This window comes from Pantherophis guttatus, chromosome 4, assembly GCF_059756535.1.
Source record: "Pantherophis guttatus breed Tessera chromosome 4, ASM5975653v1, whole genome shotgun sequence".
NCBI lineage: Eukaryota > Metazoa > Chordata > Lepidosauria > Squamata > Colubridae > Pantherophis > Pantherophis guttatus.
The window spans coordinates 129,141,605-129,159,467 of NC_142066.1; the positions used below are offsets into that span (position 1 = coordinate 129,141,605).

The 17,863-nt window shown below is 38.0% G+C and overlaps 1 protein-coding gene across 7 annotated transcripts in view; it reads right to left on the reverse strand.

Moving 5' to 3' along the window:
• The window catches only part of PPP1R9A (protein phosphatase 1 regulatory subunit 9A), a 98,292-nt gene that overhangs the window by 58,894 nt on the left and 21,535 nt on the right, over positions 1 to 17,863 (reverse strand). For all 7 annotated transcript variants that reach the window (XM_034402536.2, XM_034402534.2, XM_034402535.2 and 4 more), the window contains 2 exons: positions 8,594 to 8,726; positions 7,270 to 7,390 (listed from right to left, as the gene is read on the reverse strand). In XM_034402536.2, coding sequence (XP_034258427.1) covers positions 7,270 to 7,390; positions 8,594 to 8,726 — 254 coding nt within the window. The remainder of the gene's footprint in view (positions 1 to 7,269; positions 7,391 to 8,593; positions 8,727 to 17,863) is intronic.

Consider the following 17,863-nt stretch of genomic DNA (forward strand, 5'->3'; position numbering starts at 1 on the left):
CATTAAATGAATCCTTTCATTTCCATATGGCTTCTTTACTATTCCCAGGAGAAATATTTCCAGTGTTAATTCAATATCTTCCCCAATTATTTCTTGTAACCATCTCCTGGTCATACTCCAATATTCTTTCGCTTCCGGGCACGTCCACCAAATGTGAAAGAAGATGCCTTGACCATAGCCACATTTCCAACAGTTGGGGTGCATATTGGGATATATCTTTGCTAGCCTAGCCGGGGCTAGATACCATCTGTGGAGCATCTTGTAGTGATTTTCCTTGTATATCGCAGCTCTGGTCAATTTAAGGTTCTTATTCCATGCCTCCTCCCATTCATTAAAATTTATATCACGTCCAATATTTTTCTCCCATGCATTCATTTGATTCTTTGTTATATCCTCAGCCCTGTCTTCATCTAATAAATAGTTGTATAATTTAGCCAGGATCTTTTTGCCTGTTCCCATCAGGACTTTATCCAACCCATTAAGTCCAAGTTCTAAGCCACATTGTTCTTTGTCTTTCTGGTATCTAGATTTTATTTGTAAGTAGGTCCACCAATCTAAAATTATTCCTTGCTCTCTCAAGGTATCATTTGATTTAAGATTTCCTCCTTCATCTAAAATGTCTTTATACCTACTCATTTTCTCCATTCCCCATCTATTGGAATAGATCAGGGCCTCCATCGTGGAAAGCCACCTTGGGACTTTTTTATAGTATCTCTGCCTAATCAGGATCCATGTTTGTATCAATGAGTTTCTGATTTTATGTCTATGAAAATAAGCGGCAAAGTGTAACTACTTTTCCGCTCTTATCATGTCAGCAGATAATCGCCCAGATGCCCTATTTAGGGTGACCCGCTCCCTTCTCCACCTGGGAGTGCGGAAAGACCCCTTGCAAGGGCATGCTGAGGATTTTGCGCATTATCTGCATGATAAAATCGCTCAAATTTGGGACGGCCTGGACTCTGACTGGGTGGGTTCAGGCGAGGTGTCCGAGGCGGGTCTTGAGAATGTTATCTGGGAGGAGTTTGATCCTGTGACTCCCGAGGACGTGGACAGGATGCTGGGGAGGTTGAACGCAACCACATGTTTATTGGACCTGTGTCCCTCCTGGTTGGTGCTGGCTACCTGGGAGGTTACACGAGGCTGGCTCCAGAGGATTATAAATGCTTCTTTGAGTGAGGGTTTCTTACCTCCCGCCTTGAAAGAGGCGGTGGTGAGGCCCCTCCTCAAGAAGCCTTCTCTGGATCCGGCTGTTTTGGCAAATTACCATCCTGTCTCCAACCTTCGCTTTGTGGCGAAGGTTGTTGAGAGTGTGGTTGCGCGACAGCTCCCACAGTATCTGGATGAAACTATCTATCTGGATCCATTCCAGTCCGGCTTCAGGCCTGGGTACAGCATGGAAACGGCATTGGTCGCTTTGGTTGATGATCTCTGGAGGGCTCGGGACAGGGGATGTTCCTCTGTTCTGGTCCTATTAGATCTCTCAGTGGCTTTTGATACCATCGACCATGGTATCATGCTGCGCCGGCTGGAGGGGTTGGGAGTGGGAGGCACCGTGCTACGGTGGTTCTCCTCCTATCTCTCTGACCGGTCGCAGTCCGTGTTGGCTGGGGGGCAGAGGTCAACCTCGAGGCACCTTGTTTTTGTTTTTGTTTTGAAATTTTTTTTTATTTTTAAACCAAACTTAAAACATAAAACAATTGTCATCCATTACAATTACAGAAAGTGTATTGATCAGTTACGAATCTTTTGTGCTTAATCCTCTATCCCACATTTTCTTATTTAACAGTTTATTACATTATTATTCTCATTTACCAATTATTTAACAATAAATTATCCTCTATAAGGGGAAGAAAAAAACCCCTTTATATATTTTATTATCTTATCCATTTCATGTTTCATATTTCATTTCCATTCGAGGCACCTTGTTTATGGGTTGCCGCAAGGGTCGGTCATCTCGCCTCTCCTGTTCAACATTTATGTGAAGCCGCTGGGTGAGATCATCCGTGGATTTGGGGTGCGGTGCCATCTCTATGCTGATGACACTCAGCTGTACATCTCCACCCCAGACCACCCCAACGATGCCCTTGAAGTGATGTCCCGGTGCCTGGAGACTGTGCGGGTCTGGATGGGGAGGAACAGGCTCCGACTGAACCCCTCCAAGACCGAGTGGCTGTGGCTGCCGGTGTCCCAATATAGCCAGCTGGTGCCATCGCTGGCTATTGGGGGCGAGTCATTGGCCCCCACGGAGAGGGCTCGTAACTTGGGGGTCCTCCTCGATGCACAGCTGTCTTTTAGAAGAGCATATGACGGCCGTGGCCAGGGGGGCTTTTTATCAGGTTCGCCTTATACGTCAGTTGCGTCCCTTTCTGGATCGGGACTCCTTATGCACGGTCACTCATGCCCTCATCACCTCTCGCCTGGACTACTGCAATGCTCTCTACATGGGGCTCCCCTTGAGGAGCACCCGGAGGCTCCAGCTGGTCCAGAATGTAGCCGCGCAGGTAATTATGGGGGCGACATTGTGCTCCCATGTAACACCTCTCCTGCACGAGCTGCATTGGCTCCCAGTGGTCTTCTGGGTGCGCTTCAAGGTATTGGTTCTCATCTTTAAAGCGCTCCATGGCTTAGGGCCCGGGTATTTACGAGACCATCTTCTGCCACCGATAACCTCCCACCGGTCAATCCGCTCCCACAGAGAGGGTCTCCTCAGGTTGCCGTCGGTCAAGCGATGTTGACTGAAGACCCCCAGGGGGAGAGCCTTCTCTGTGGGGGCACCCGCCCTCTGGATCGAGCTACCCCCAGGAATACGACTGATCCCGGACCTCTGTACTTTCCGCCGAGCTTTGAAGACCTTCTTATTTCAGCAAGCCGGGCTGGCTTAAAATTTTAATGGGTTATTTTATGGGTAAAGGGTTTTAGAATTTGGGGAAGCCAAACTGATCTAATTCTGTTTTAATTTATTTTAATTTTTATATTGTATGTATTTTAATCTTGGCTGTTCATCGCCCTAAGTCCTTCGGGAGAAGGGCGGTATACAAATTTAATAAATCTAATCTAATCTAATCTAATCTAATCAAATGGAAGGAGGAGATTTCTGAACACCTTCTAGTTCAGAGTTTCTCAACCTTGGCAGTTTGAAGATGTGTGGACTTCAACTGCCAGAATTGCTGGCTGGGGAATTCTGGGAGTTGAAGTCCACACGTCTTCAAACTGTCAAGGTTGAGAAACTCTGTTCTAGTTGATTCATTGCTATTTTGTTTTTTTCTATAAAGCTTTTGGAAAGATTCGTGGGATGTGCTATGTTGGCCCATTAATAACAGTGGAGTGGGAAAAGAAAGGAGGCTGACACTTCAGTGACATATGTCTTTTTTGATTTATGAGCCACCAAAGTTTTTGTGATTGTGACATATGAATTTTCTGCTTGAACCAGGTCCTTTTCTTTGTAACTAAGCAATCTACCTTTCACTATCTCTTAAATCTGTAGAAATGTCATTATTTCTTTTTATCTGGGTAACTAAGACTCTGATTCAAAGTCTGAATTACCACTGTCAGAGTCACAAGTATTGGAGTTTAATGTAACCTCTCTAGACCTTCTGGGGCCAGGATTATTTGTATCCTGAGTAACTTCTTTTGGTCTTCTTTACCTGAGAATTATTTCTCTATCAAGAAAGTAACAACAGGAGCATTAGGAGGTATGTAGAGAACTAATGAGAAAGAGTATCTCCCCCCCCCCCATTACAACTATTCTACAAACAGGCAACTCCTTCATTGTAGTCATTGTGTGATAATATCCACAATATGTTCCAAAAATGCCAAATATGCTAACTGGTTGAAAAGGTTGCCTCCTTTTGTGTCTTTATTTCAGAATTAAGTTTCAGAGACTTCTCAATCCTGTTTTTTTATTTGCCACTTACTCCCTCTTATTTATGACTCATTTTTTTGAAATAAATAGGAAGGATTGACACAGCCTCCTTCATGTAACAGCATTTTCATAAATATCTATATAGAAGCAGCTATTTTTTCTCTCATCAGAAGAGGGAAATATATTTAGAGAATCAGAAGTTTTTCAGTTGAATAGTTTAAATATTCCATGTAAAAATTATAAAATCAGGTCTTCAACACTAAAAAGTTAATTTTTGAGTTAAGTCATTACTCTGCAGTTTGAACTACAATTTTTAGAGGGAAGAATTTTTTTCTATACATTATTAATTCAAGTTTTACAAAGCACCTAAAAACTAACAGACTAATAAATATAGCAATAAAAAAAGAAAAGGAAAAGTGCTGAAAGGAAAAAATAGTTCCTATTTCCTTTGCATCAAAATGTACATATAATTTTGTACATTTACAAAATTATTTATTTGATGATTCCAAAAATCCTTTTTTATATTATCCATTTTTTTCTTATCATCAAAACCACAAATTATAGGTGATTTTTTTTCTATTTCATAAAAAAAATCTATAAGGAGTTTTCATTCAGTCATAATTATAGGCAGTGTTTCCCTAAACAAGGGAATTGTTGACTAAATTTTGACAATTTTGACTAAATTGTTAATTTAGTCATTCCATCTTCATTAATCAGGAATGTTGAGACTTACCAACTTTTGAGCATATAATAGTATTGCTACCGTTGTTATAAAGATAATTAACAGAAATTCTGATGCCTGGCTTTTCTATATAGCTTACTAACAAACTGTATCAAAGCATTCTCTTCAAAAATAAAAATAAAAATAAAACTAGAGTAAAAATAATATCTCTTTAACCACCGAAACCTTTATGTAACAAAGAGTCTTTGCTACAAAAGGAAATATCTCTTCAGTTGTAATTGATTATTTCTTTAAGTGATTAAGAGATGGTGAGAGTAAGAATTTATAAATCCAAGCTCCTCACAGCTCAATTTATAGTCTGGCTGCAGAAACTTTTCCGTTTCTGCAGTTTAGCTAGAAAGAACTGCTGTCCAGAACTAATATGGAGCTCTAGATCTCCCTTTGATCCAGGGAGATAAAAGGCAAGCAGAAATCACTTTCCAACTGATCTTCAAAGGCTGCACCAGCTCTCCTCATTTTTGGGACTGTTATTCCACACTGGAAGCAACTCCCAAAATGCAGTCATCCTAATAGGTATAGTACTGTTCCATATAAAATATTCACCCACAACACAATCCATTTCACTGTGTCAATCCAGTGAAGATCCCCATTCCCTTTAAAGATGCATACACAACTACATGCACAGATAGCATTTTGAGCCATTAATAGAAATAGCTTATAGCTAATGGCTTATAACTTCACTCAACTATTCTTTTCTATTCAGTATAGGCGATTTTTAGAACAGACAATGGGGCCTGGGGGACATGAGGACTCCTCCAAAGCCCCCAATGGCACTTCATGCTATTTGCACATATAGTAACAATTCATAGTTGGAAGAAAAATTGCAATCTACTTACCCTTTCCAAAGTCTACCCATAGGAGTGTTGCAGAGCTGGTAGACTGGGCACTACTTTTATTCCTTGTAACTGCATTTACTAAATATAATATTTCATTGGGAAACATACTAGATATATAAAAGATATATAAAAGCATTTCAAAGCTGTTATATTCTGGATTTCTTGCTCCCATGATTCCAGTCTACTGGGGGTGTCAAAATCTTCTGAGAAGATGGAGAGTCCGCACCTGAATTTTCATTCACCTAATGGTTGCTAAATATATTATCAGTTGATCTCTTAGATTAGTAAGACACTGATAAGGTATCATCATTTGTCACATATTTACTTGCTTAGTTGGGAAAAAACTAGCCTAACAATTTTTTTATCCTTCAAGATCCAGTAAATTATTCTCTTAGCTTCAGAAACAATATGTCTTATTTTTCTTTCATTTCACTTGCTATATCTATTCTTTAACATTTACTACTCTTATACTCAAAGTCATAGCCTTCCATATCTCATGGTCCTCCCCAGACGGACCGAAAGATATTAACCTGTTAAGTTACTCATCATGGTTTCGATTTACTCATATCATCCTTGGACCCCTGAATGAAAGTTATAAATTATTCCAGATATAGAATTAAAATCATATAATAAAGGTCCCAACTAGGATACAATATCAATTTTTTGTCTCTATCTTCAATTTGTGTTAAAATAATCACCTGTGCTATTCTAATAATGAACAGATGCATAGAAATCTCTGTATGATGATCATAGTTTATTTCTCTCTGCAGCTAGCTTTGTGTTCGTCTATATGCAAAATGGGTGTATTCTTCAATTCAATTCATGAATAAATTAAATTAATTTTAATAGTTGGCATTCCCAACTATCCCCCCCCCCCCCACAACTTAATCCAAATCACTTATCTGCTTTGGAAAGCAAATCATTTCAAATATTTGATCAACTTGGCTTTAAGTTGAATTTCCAAACTGAATTTTTGTATAAATTCTTGTGTGTAATATAAGAGCTTTGTGTTACTTCTTCCTTAATGAGAAAATTTGTTGGCAACTCATATGAACTGTCTAAATAATATTCCAAATGATATTCTAAGTCTTGGCATGTTATCCTCCTTTCTACATTTTTAGACTTTTTAATTAATTCTTTGTTATTTGTTTATATCCAAACCTTTGATACTCTGAACATAGTGTCAGTACACTATTTCGTGTTTGATAATAAGTGTCCCTTCTACTTTGTATAATTAATTTGTGTTCCATCAATGTTCATTCTTTATTTTATCTTGAATTTTTCCATTTATATGATTCATTATTGATCTCTAAATTTTATTGCATAGATTTAATTAATCATAGTTTTTGTTTGCCTATGGATCTAGGGTAATTTTAGGATAAAAAGAACTAAATGCTTGATAGAGAAATAAGTATTTCCCTCGTTGGTTCTCATCACTGATTTCAGTTTACTGTATACTGAAAGGTAGATTTTCTGTGAAATTAAAATAGCAACTTTTCAAAGATGAACCTTCTCACTAATGTTAGCTTGTCTGATGATATGTTTTTAAAAAATACTGTGATGAAAGTTAAGATACTCAAACATGTGTGTTTAATTTTTAGACATTTACACGTCAATATGATTGTAATTTTAAGCATGAAGGGTCAAAATAAAACCAAATGTGATGTTATCTCATTTGATTAAATCACTTATAAACTACAGAATTTATAAATACTCACTTTCAATTAAAAACACACACTTTTACTGATTATTTATAGGCTTCATTAAGTGTATACCACAATACACTTTAATTTTCAGTGATACTTGAAACAATGATAGTTCATATTTACCTGCCATCTTTTTCTGCAGGCCCATGTTCTGTAATAGTTTTTACAAATATTCCCAGCTTCTCATGACCTGTTTCTATTCCAATTCCCATACCGATAACAGAAATGCCAAATCCTTGTTCATCTGAAAAAAAAATTGAACATGAATATTTGTAGTTCAGCGTTGAATTGTGGAGTCCCTGGTGTTCTCTGAGTTTTCATTACATTTCATTACAAAACAAGGTAACATCATCAGTGCTAGGTAAAACTTATACACATATATGGATGGTCTTTCACCTGTGAATTTTTCAAATTTACTTCACTGTTCACTTTTTACTTTAACCCTATAAATCATTTAAAATAAAATCCAATATTCTAATACACAAACCAGCAGCCAACTACCCAGATTTATATCTGTACATTGTGAGAATTGTTTCAGGAAAGTTAGCTCATTGCAAAATATACATTCATTTCATAGAAGTTCGTACAGGTATTTTTCAGTTGGTACGGGTCAACTGTACAGGTCATCTATATGACCTGTACACAAAATCAACTATATCCTTAAGACTCTTCTGCAATCTCAAAGAATCCAGTAATCGTTTGCAAGCATTGGAGAGTCTTCCTCACTTTATCTTCATTGATCTCTCTGGGAATGAATGAATGAATGGATGGATGGTTGGATGAATGAATGAGTGCCATCAAGTTAGTGTCAAAACTAATCACTATGCTGATAAGATTTTCTCTAAAATGAGCTGTCCCAATTTGATCCTTCTTCCAATGGTACACCCACTGCTGCTGTAATTGAATCCACCCATCTTGGTACTGGTTGTCCTCTGTTGTGTTTCCTTCCACTTTCTCCAGCATTATAGACTCATTTAAAAACCCTCTGGCAATATTGCCTAATACTCTTACATATACATATATTTAATAATAGGCCCACATTAGGATTGAAAGTATTTTTTACAGATCTGCAAATAATTTACAAAATTGATTTGCGGCAGAATAAATGGGACAGGAGAACTAAGTAAAAATATTCTCTTAAAAATAGAGAAAAATACAAGGTTGGCATGTATGTGTTATAAAAGAAGTGAAGAGGGAAAAGGAATGGCAAAATGGAGCACAGTAGCAAATGACTGTTACTAGGATGGCAGACAGTGTTCTGATGGCAAAAATGAAAAACCCATAAAATTATGTCTATACATTATATTATAATTATTTATAGATTCAAGGAGCAATATACAACTAATTTTTGAATCCAAATGCCAAATTTTTTTAAGGGCATATCTGAGCAGCACTTCATATATTAAACTATTCAACTCCCACCCTATGGCAATTTCAGAATATATACCTTTTTCAATGTCTATGGGGAAAATATCCAATTTTTCTACACGTTTTTCTAATTCATACTCAGCTGATGAAGATATTGGATCAATTGTTTCATTTCTCCGGTCGTATTCTATATCAGAGTATGTCTTGAAAACCTAAAAAGATATTGTAATCAGTCAGTTACATTCAAAGGCCTACACCTAAGGCCTCCCATTAAACTAGGAGAAAATGACTATTTCCATGAAGCGTTTGGAACTCATCAAAGATTAAGAGTTTCTACTATTGAAAACACCATAGCAGATCAAATGATTCCTTTTGTTAAACCCCCTCTAATGAAAATAATGATCAGTAAATCTATTTATAGGTTAAGAAGCTTCATTAATGTACCCAATATACTTATCTTGGAATTGTTTTTTCCAGTGCAGGAGGTTGGACTCCGCACCATCAATACCTTTCTCAAAAGGTCAGAGCAGGAGCAAGCCTTGTATCCAAATTAAGTAAACGTATCCAACCAACCTTCATTTTACCTCTTTGTAAAGTCTTTCAGGCTAAACTTATTCCGATCATGCTCTATGGTGCCGAAATTTGGGGTCTTACAGAGGCCCCCATATTGGAGAGAACTCAAAATAATTTGTTAAGGAGGATGCTCGGGGTAAACAATTCCACTTCAGCTGCAGCCGTCAGAGCTGAATTGGGACATTTCTCACTGTACACCTATACAATCACTAGGGCGGTAGCCTACTGGCTAAAAATGACTCAGATGGAAGCCAGCAGACTCCCCAAAATCTGCCTAGAGGAACAGCAGATTTCAAATCCTCAAAGGTATTCCTGGCTAACCCAGCTGTCAGAAATATTGAACCGATATGGCGTAGGGTTCCCGTTGTGTGACACACTGAAGCAAGTTAAACAACGGATTAAAGATATACATGGGCAAATGGACATGACAACTCTTTCAACCAATCACTTCCTTAAACTGCTGACAGCAGTTAAAACAACTTTCACCCTGGAAAAGTATTTACATTTAGAAATGCCATCAGTGGAGAGACAGTTATTTGTTAAGTTTAGATTTGAACTTTTAGATACCAACGTTAAATTCGGTCGTTACCGGAAAATCCCGTATGACAAAAGAACATGTATATGTGGGGTAAACGTCGTGGAGGACACGGCGCATATAATATTCGAATGTAGGCTGTATGAGGAAGTAAGAAAACAATATCTGTCCCCAATTATAAATAAATCTCCCCACTGGAATATAAGGCATAAATTAGCATTTCTGTTGAAGGCTGACTCTCCTCCCATGGTAAGGGCTATCACTCACTATCTTAAAAGGATGACAGCAATACGAGCCAGTTATATCGAAAAGAATTTCATTGATTGTAAGAAAGATGAGCTGAGTTAGAGAGGAGCTATCTTATTTGGGTTATCTAGTCTTGGCAACTTAGCTATTGAAATCTGATATTGTAAAATTTTAATGTCATATATCATATATTTTTAGATTGTTATTTCTGTAACTGTTTTGCCTTTTTCCCTTTTTCTTTTCTGTTTTGTTTGAAAAGGCCTTCGGGCTATTCAATAAACAAATACATTACTTACTTGCTTCATTAATGAAGCAAATCTTTCCATCCATAAGGAGTTCAAATTCTGGAAATGACAAAGTATAAAATTGCTTAACGCGTTGTAAGCTGCCCCGAGTCTCCGGAGAAGGGCGGCATATAAAAATAAAAGTAAAAATTAAAATAAATAAAATAAGTGGATTTGAGGTAGAAAGGCATGGAAGTTCCAAGTGACACCCAGGAGTAAGTCAGACTTTCATTATTGTTACCCCTTCAAAGTAGGCCAAGTTAGGAATCAGATACCACAATGCTGAAATTCTGGTACTCAAGAGGCTTTCCTAAGAAATAGAAAGTGTACTCAGATTAAGCATCCAACAATTGTAATAGCATTTAAATAGAAAATATATTTATTTTAACAGCATAACTGTTAAAATAATTACAATTTTCTCTTTTATTTGAATTAATTTGACAGTTGTTTGAGTATAAATTAAGTGTTTTAGTTGCATAACAGGATGAAGAATATAATGCCATTTTATTCTATTAAATTTTATTGTGCACTGATTTTTGACCACAATAAAGATTTCTTCATTTAATCATAGCAAGACCATACTTCTCCTGCAAGAAATAAAATTCTTGTATTTTGTTTAATAGAAGTAATAAAAGGAAAAGAAGCTGGTGTTTTAAAATTTTTAATGAAATCAACATAACTGATTAAAGTGTTAATTTTATTGCATGCATCCAACAACAAAAAAATAAGATTATATTTTCCTTCTGCAAAATTGATCAGTTTGCTGAAAAAAGTTTGTTTCATCTACTTGCTAACTGGGACTCAGGTTGAAAAAATGCTTTAAATATTAATTATACTTTTCAAAAATAGATCAACACACTGAAATGTTATCATGTAAACTATTACTTTAATTTCTTAATCAATTGTATACTTGTTAACTTGACACACATCTTAGTCATTTAAAGTAAATATTGGAAATCATCAGCTAGTATGTAAAGTTTAAGAAGATAGGAGGGAGAAAATCCTGCCTTTGGCAAGTCTTGTTGTCAAGGAAACAGATGAGTATGCTGTACCATTTTATGGTTATTTCCAAAACAGCATCAACATGATCCTGAAAAGGAGGAAGATTAGGACAATCTTGCTTTAAATGCAGGAGATTTTAGCTTGAATTGACTTTGGGTTTGGTCTTTCATTTATTTGGAATAACAAAACAATGATTGCACACAAACAATTTTTTCTGGATTTGTTCCCAAAGTTACCAGATTTATAGTGCAGTCCTATATATACAAAATTTAAGATCCTCAGAATCAATACATCCTTTTTCTAGGTAAGGTACAAAAAGCAAGTGGTTACTGATTACATCTTTACATTTTGGATGTTTAGAAATCCATTTCAATCCAATCAGGACCTATCTTTGGCATGAAAGGTCTTTTACCAAGAAGGGAAAGAGTGGAGAACTCTATTCATTTTCTTTGATCTCTTGCCAACTCTCAAGAGCTTTCTGAACTCTCAGCTTAATGATCATATATAGGAAGTACAAAGTAGTATTTCCTATAAGGAATAACTGCTCCCAAGACCTGTGGGCAATGGTTACTTTCTACTAAATGTTTCTTGCTTTAGTTCCAGAAGATTGTGAACAGGAAGCCAGTAGAGTACACCCTAGCCAAATTAGCAATCATCCAATTTGTCTTTTCTCTCTTCTACACCTCCCCCAAATCACATACAGCAAATTCTCTTGTCTGTTTACTAACCTTTTCCATGCCTTGATAATAGACAACCAACTTTCTCTCTCATATCTACTGGCCAGGACTCTAGCTTGGTTTTTCAAGGTAACAAAAGCATTTTATATTACAGCAAGTCTACTCCATTCGAATGCATAAATAAGTTAGTAAGGTTAGGTGAGAATGTGACTCACCCCAACCTCCCTAGGGGAAGAGTGGAAGGCACTGAATTATTCTCCAATACTATCTATATTTTAACTATGAATATAACAACCTTTTTCATTGTATTACATGTAATTTAATGTTTGCTGTTTATGTGGTAGTAGCAGATAACAATTTAAAAATCAATTTAAACAAAGTGCGACAATATGTAGGCCCGAACTGATCTTCAGAAGCATGATTAGACCAATTCTCTTTAAGCTAATAAATATTTATACTGACTTGAAACAAAAGCATTTTTGTCTACCTACATAAAGGGCAAACGATTCAGCATCCAGCAAGGACTGTATTTTTCCAGCAATTTCTCAAATTCAGTTAAAACAAAAGATTGTGAACTTCTATGAACTTTCACAAATTTCTATCTAATGCTATTTTTACATACATGTGCAAATTTACATGTGGCTAGATGGTCATGTGACTGGGTGGGCTTAGCTAACTTGATTTCACTCAAGTCAAGGGGTACCTAGCCGGCCTCTCATAGCCCCTCCCCTCCCAGCCACTCCTCGCCTGCCCACCTGGGCTCCTTAGGGCCCCAACAGGAAGCAGTTGTTGGAGCTAAGCAGCCACAGAAAGAGTTGGCAAAACAGCTGGCTCAGTTCAAATTGGATCTGATCAAGGAGGCTCAGCAGAAGCAGAGGAGTGCTAGGCCAGATACTGGCGCCTAGAGGCTCAGCGGGCTGAGATGGTCAGCCAGTTCCAGGCCATGATACAGTCCCACTGGAACAAGGCCCTCTGGCTTTTCTCCACCAGCGGCACTTCCCCCAGCCTTCCCACAAAGCCCCGTACCAGGAGGCTGAAGCAGACCCCAAGTTGGAATTTCTGCCCCCTTCTGCCTCGCATAAAAAGACCTCAAAGGGGGAGACTCTCTGCAGTAACACAAGCATTCATTGCACATATCTGGTCCAGGAGCCATAATTTAAGGACCCCTGATTAACCGTTTCCCCCAAAATAAGACAACCCCTGATAATAGGTCCAATCAAACTTTTGAGTTCATGGCAATAAAGCCAAGCAGTTATTTCTTATAATATAAGGCAGGGTCTTATTTTTGGGGAAACAGAGTAGTGCAATATAAAAAGTAAATAATTTTTCTGTGGACCACCAAAATTTTCTCATGGACCACCAATGGTCCACGGACCACCAGTTGGTGCCAGCTGATCTAAATTACATCTTATTAAACATTTTTGAAGTACAGGTAGTCCTCGACTTACAAACACAATCGAGCCCAAAATTTCTGTTGCTAAGTGAAGCATTTTTATGAGTTGTGTCTCATTTTATGACTTTTGTCATTTTTAAGCGAATCACTACAGTTGTTAAGTGTATCATTGATCATTAGGTTAATCTGGATTGCCCCATTGACTTTGCTTTTGCCTGGGAAGGTTACAAGTGATGATCACATGACACCAGGAGAGTGCATCTGTCATAAATACATGCCAGTTGCCAAGTGTCACTATTTTTCAGCGCTGATGTACCTTTGAACTGTTCACTAAATGAATGGTTATAAATTGAGGACTATTCTATGCACAGTTCTAAAAATAATAATAATGTATGCATCTGAACTTGCATAAAGAATGTTCAAAACCTAGCAATTTCAATTCAGTATCCCCAATAAAGAAAAATGATACTTTCTGGATGCTTATTAAAACATTTGCAAGCTTCTAAAGAAGTGTTTTCTTTCTACAAAAGCCTAATGTAATTGTCACATGGTAATCTGATCTGTTCAGTGTACAGAAACAAGCTCCTTTTCAAAATACTGGCTGCTACAAAGCTTCTTATTTTCTGGACAAATTAGTTACTGTTCTTTGAACTTTCTTGCCTCAGAACTATACATATTTATTTTATTTCAGTAGTTTTGCAAAATAAATAAAATGGAATGTTTCATCCTGATGTTATTCACACATGAAGAAATAAAATTTAAAACAAGATATTTTGACAGCCTTAAGAGGAAAAGCGTCTAAAGGAAAAACACTTCAACAAGTGAATGCAGTTTATATAACACTGAAATAAATGAAGATTGTCTTCCCTATATATTACACATCACATAATAAGACCAACTTAAGAGCATGGTTTTAAGGGGAAATATATGGTGTAAAGACAGTAATCGTGTGTGTGTGTGTGTGTGTGTGTGTGTGTGTGTGTGATGAAATCCAGCAGGTTCTGACAGGTTCTGGAGAAAAAGTAGCGGAAATTTTGAGCAGTTCAGAGAACCAGTAGTGGAAAGTTTGAGTAGTTCGAAGAACTGGCAATACCACCTATGGCTGGCCCCAGAATGGGGTGGGAATGGAGATTTTGCAATATCTTTCTCCTAGGAGTGGGAAGGGAATGGGGCTTTTGTAGTATCCTTCCCCTGCCATGCCCACAGAACCAGGAGTAAAACAAATTGGATTTCACCACTGGTATGTGGGGTGTATGTATGTTTGTATGTATGTATGCATGTATTATGGCAGATGGATAGAGAAAGAGGTGGTTCCTTACATAACCAGATCTAGAGCCATGTAGGGTGTACATCCATGTTGCTTTCCATGTTAAAAGCAACAACCAGCCCTTTGAATTATACCTGGAAGCCAACCAGTAATCAATGCAGCTCTGAAGCAGCAGGGCCAGCTGAATATATTTGATTACACCTATAATTGTTCAGGCTGCTGTATTCTGCATCAATGTAGCTTCTGGATGTTTTCCTGGACAGTCTTACATACTGCATATTACAGTAATTCAAGTGGTAAGTGTCTAGAAGCCTGTGAGCAGGGCTTTGTAGTCCACAAAATGTTACAAATGCCGTTAGTGGCAATATGGAAAACCATATGTTTTTCAAGGACTTTAGTCAAATAATTTTGATTCCCCCCCTCCTTTATATTAAGAAAAGTCTAGAACTGTGATGGCGAACCTATGGCACGCGTGCCACAGGTGGCACACGGAGCCATATTGGTGGGCACATTAGCTCAGCTGATTTTTGGGCCTTTTGGACCCACTAGAAGTAGGAAAACAGGCTGTATCCTGCCTCCGGAGGGCCTGGGAGGGGGGAGGCCCATTTTTTGCTCTCTCCAGGCTCTCTAGGAGCCTAGGGAGGGTGAAAACAGCTTTCCCCAGCCCCCAGGAGGCCCTCTGGAGGCTGGAAACAGCCTGTTTGCCAACTTCCAGTGGGACTAGAAGGCCTGTTTTTTGCTTTCCTCAGGCTCTAGAGCCTCTCTAGGAGCCTGGGGAGTAGCAAAAACGGCCTTCTCCATCCCCCCCCACCCCGAGGCCCTCCAGAGGCTGGAAACGGCCCGTTTGCCAACTTCCGGGCCCACTCTGCCATTGCGTGCCAAAAGCGTGGGGAGCCCGGGGGGGTGTTGTGCATGCATGTGCAGTGGGCATGGCATATATAATTATGGGTGTGGGCACGCACATGAGCTCCTCCCGCTTTTGGCACATGATGGCAAAAAGGTTAGCCATCACTGGTCTAGAAGTTTAGAGCTCATTCTGACCTAACCTGATTGTGTTTTACTCTTAATTACTGAATAAAGGAGAAGGGGAGAAATATTAAGGTAGTTTCAAAGGTTTTCCTGCTCTGAATGTCTCACTTTCGATTCCCATCATAGAGTCATAGTCAAAGTTGGGTCTTGCATTGACCATAGAAGGGTCATAAAATCATGGTGCCAGGTTTTGATAAAAAAAAAAGTTGTGAGTTTTTGTTTAGTGGGAGCTTCTGCACAGAATTTAGTACTGGGTACTGCAGAAACTGTGCTATACTATAAAGAGTTTTTAGCAGCTTCTAGGAGCTCCTTAATTTAAGATCTTGCTTGAAATGTTTATGTTTTGCTTTTAATTCTTTATTTGTAAAGTAGGACGTAAAGTGAAATTGAATATAAGAGTGAAATAATACGGGTCAGCCTGAATGATCTCTGAAGGACCCCTTTAACTAGTAATTATAAGAGACAGTTGCTGGGTTCAAAAAGTTAAACCACTAATAATAAAATTTAAATTTTCCTAGATTTACTGTGGTTCCAAAATTGCTTGGCCACCCTGATCACTGCCCTGACACTTGGCAAAACAAAGGTAAGTGTACAAAACCTCTTCTAATTACAACTGATTCCTGTCCTTCAAACAGAAGTTATAAATCTCTTCCCTGAGAACAAGGCATTCCTGTTCAGACCCACCCCTTTTGCTTTTTAAAAGGGGATGAAAAAGTGGATGATTTCAACTGAAACAGTGATGAAAGGAAAGGGAGGTTTCTGGGACTTTCTAATCCTTTAAAGGAGAAGGTGAAGGGCAGAATCTCCTATCATCTCCCTGGGATGGGTGGAAAGAAGGGAAAAAATAAAGTGGAAGACATCTGGAAAGCCAGAAGAGCAAGCAATAACAATGGATACTCCTTTTACTAAGGCATGACTGGCTCTTAGCCCATCAGGACAAAGAAATAGTAAAAGATAAACGAGCTGGACCTTGAGACTGTTTTATCAATATAAATTGAGGCCCATAATTGGCAGGTGCTGGTTTTCTACTCTAATTACAACTTTTCCTCTAGCCATAATCTCTGTTTACTTTCTTTTTCTTTATTCCTGTCAGAAGAACCTATAATTTACAGGCATATAACCTTCAACACCGAGAATGCACTGGTGAGGGAAAAATCAGACAACATATATTTTACAATAAAAACAATTCATTTCTCTAAAGTGTAACTAAGTGATAGCATCTTTTGCATCTGCATACTTCATAAACTCCCTTCTTGCCTTATCATAGGAAGCAATTATCAAATTCTGTCACTTCTGAAACAAGCCAATTAGCCAGAGAAATACATATGGTTACTGTTTGAGATTAGAATTCCAAACTATTTTGTTGTAAATTAGATTTTTTTCATTCTATGACTAAGCTTACTTAGGAACAAAATTTTCAGCGTTTTGTTTTTTATTGGTCAATGACCCTAATAGAGTTATGCCTAATTTTACAAAACATTAATTTAGTCAAAAAAAGAAGCAGCAATAAGTACACGTAGGATACTCAATTAAGCTACCTCAATTCTAAGGAATTTTTCTGATTTGTTTAGCTGCATATAATCCTTGTCAAACTTGGATATGATAACTAAAAGCCGGAGTTGAATTGATTTAAGAACATCTGGGTTTTTATTTTACAGACCTTGGAAGAATAGAAGGCTAAGTGAATCTTGAGCCGGTGAGAATTGAGCAGCTGGCAGTCAGCAGAATTAGAATGCAATACTGCATTCTAACAACTGTCCCACCACAACTCTCAAAAGGTTCAGACATTCATCTGGCATTCTCTGTACCCTTAGATTGGGCAGGCAGAATTTAGATGGGATAGGTAGTCTTACACAGATTTGTAAGTAATAACCAGTGCTCTGAATTTTAATAGGAAATACATCAACAACCCAGTGCTGCTGCCAGAGCAATTATGTTATATGGCAATGATGAGATTATCTAATAAACAGACCACTGCCCTTTGCATCAGTTTAACTTTTCTGGGTGATTTTCAAGGGCAGCCTCCTGAAAAATGAATTATAATACTCCATAGAGCACATGACCTAGGGCATTAGGCGTTATTTAGGTCATGCTTTTTACAGGAATCATTCATTTTCTCTCACCAGGGCTTCTTGTTCTATGTAAGGCCACAACTACTACATCAACCTAAGATGGCAAAGACTCCTGGCCATACTCTTTACCAACTATTCCTAGTGCAGCTCTGACTCCAAGACAATTGCAGCTCTGAGTCCAAGAAAATACGACTTCAGCAATAGAATAATAAATGTCTGGAACGCTCTACCTGATCCTGTTGTTAGTTTCTTTAACACCCATACTTTTTAC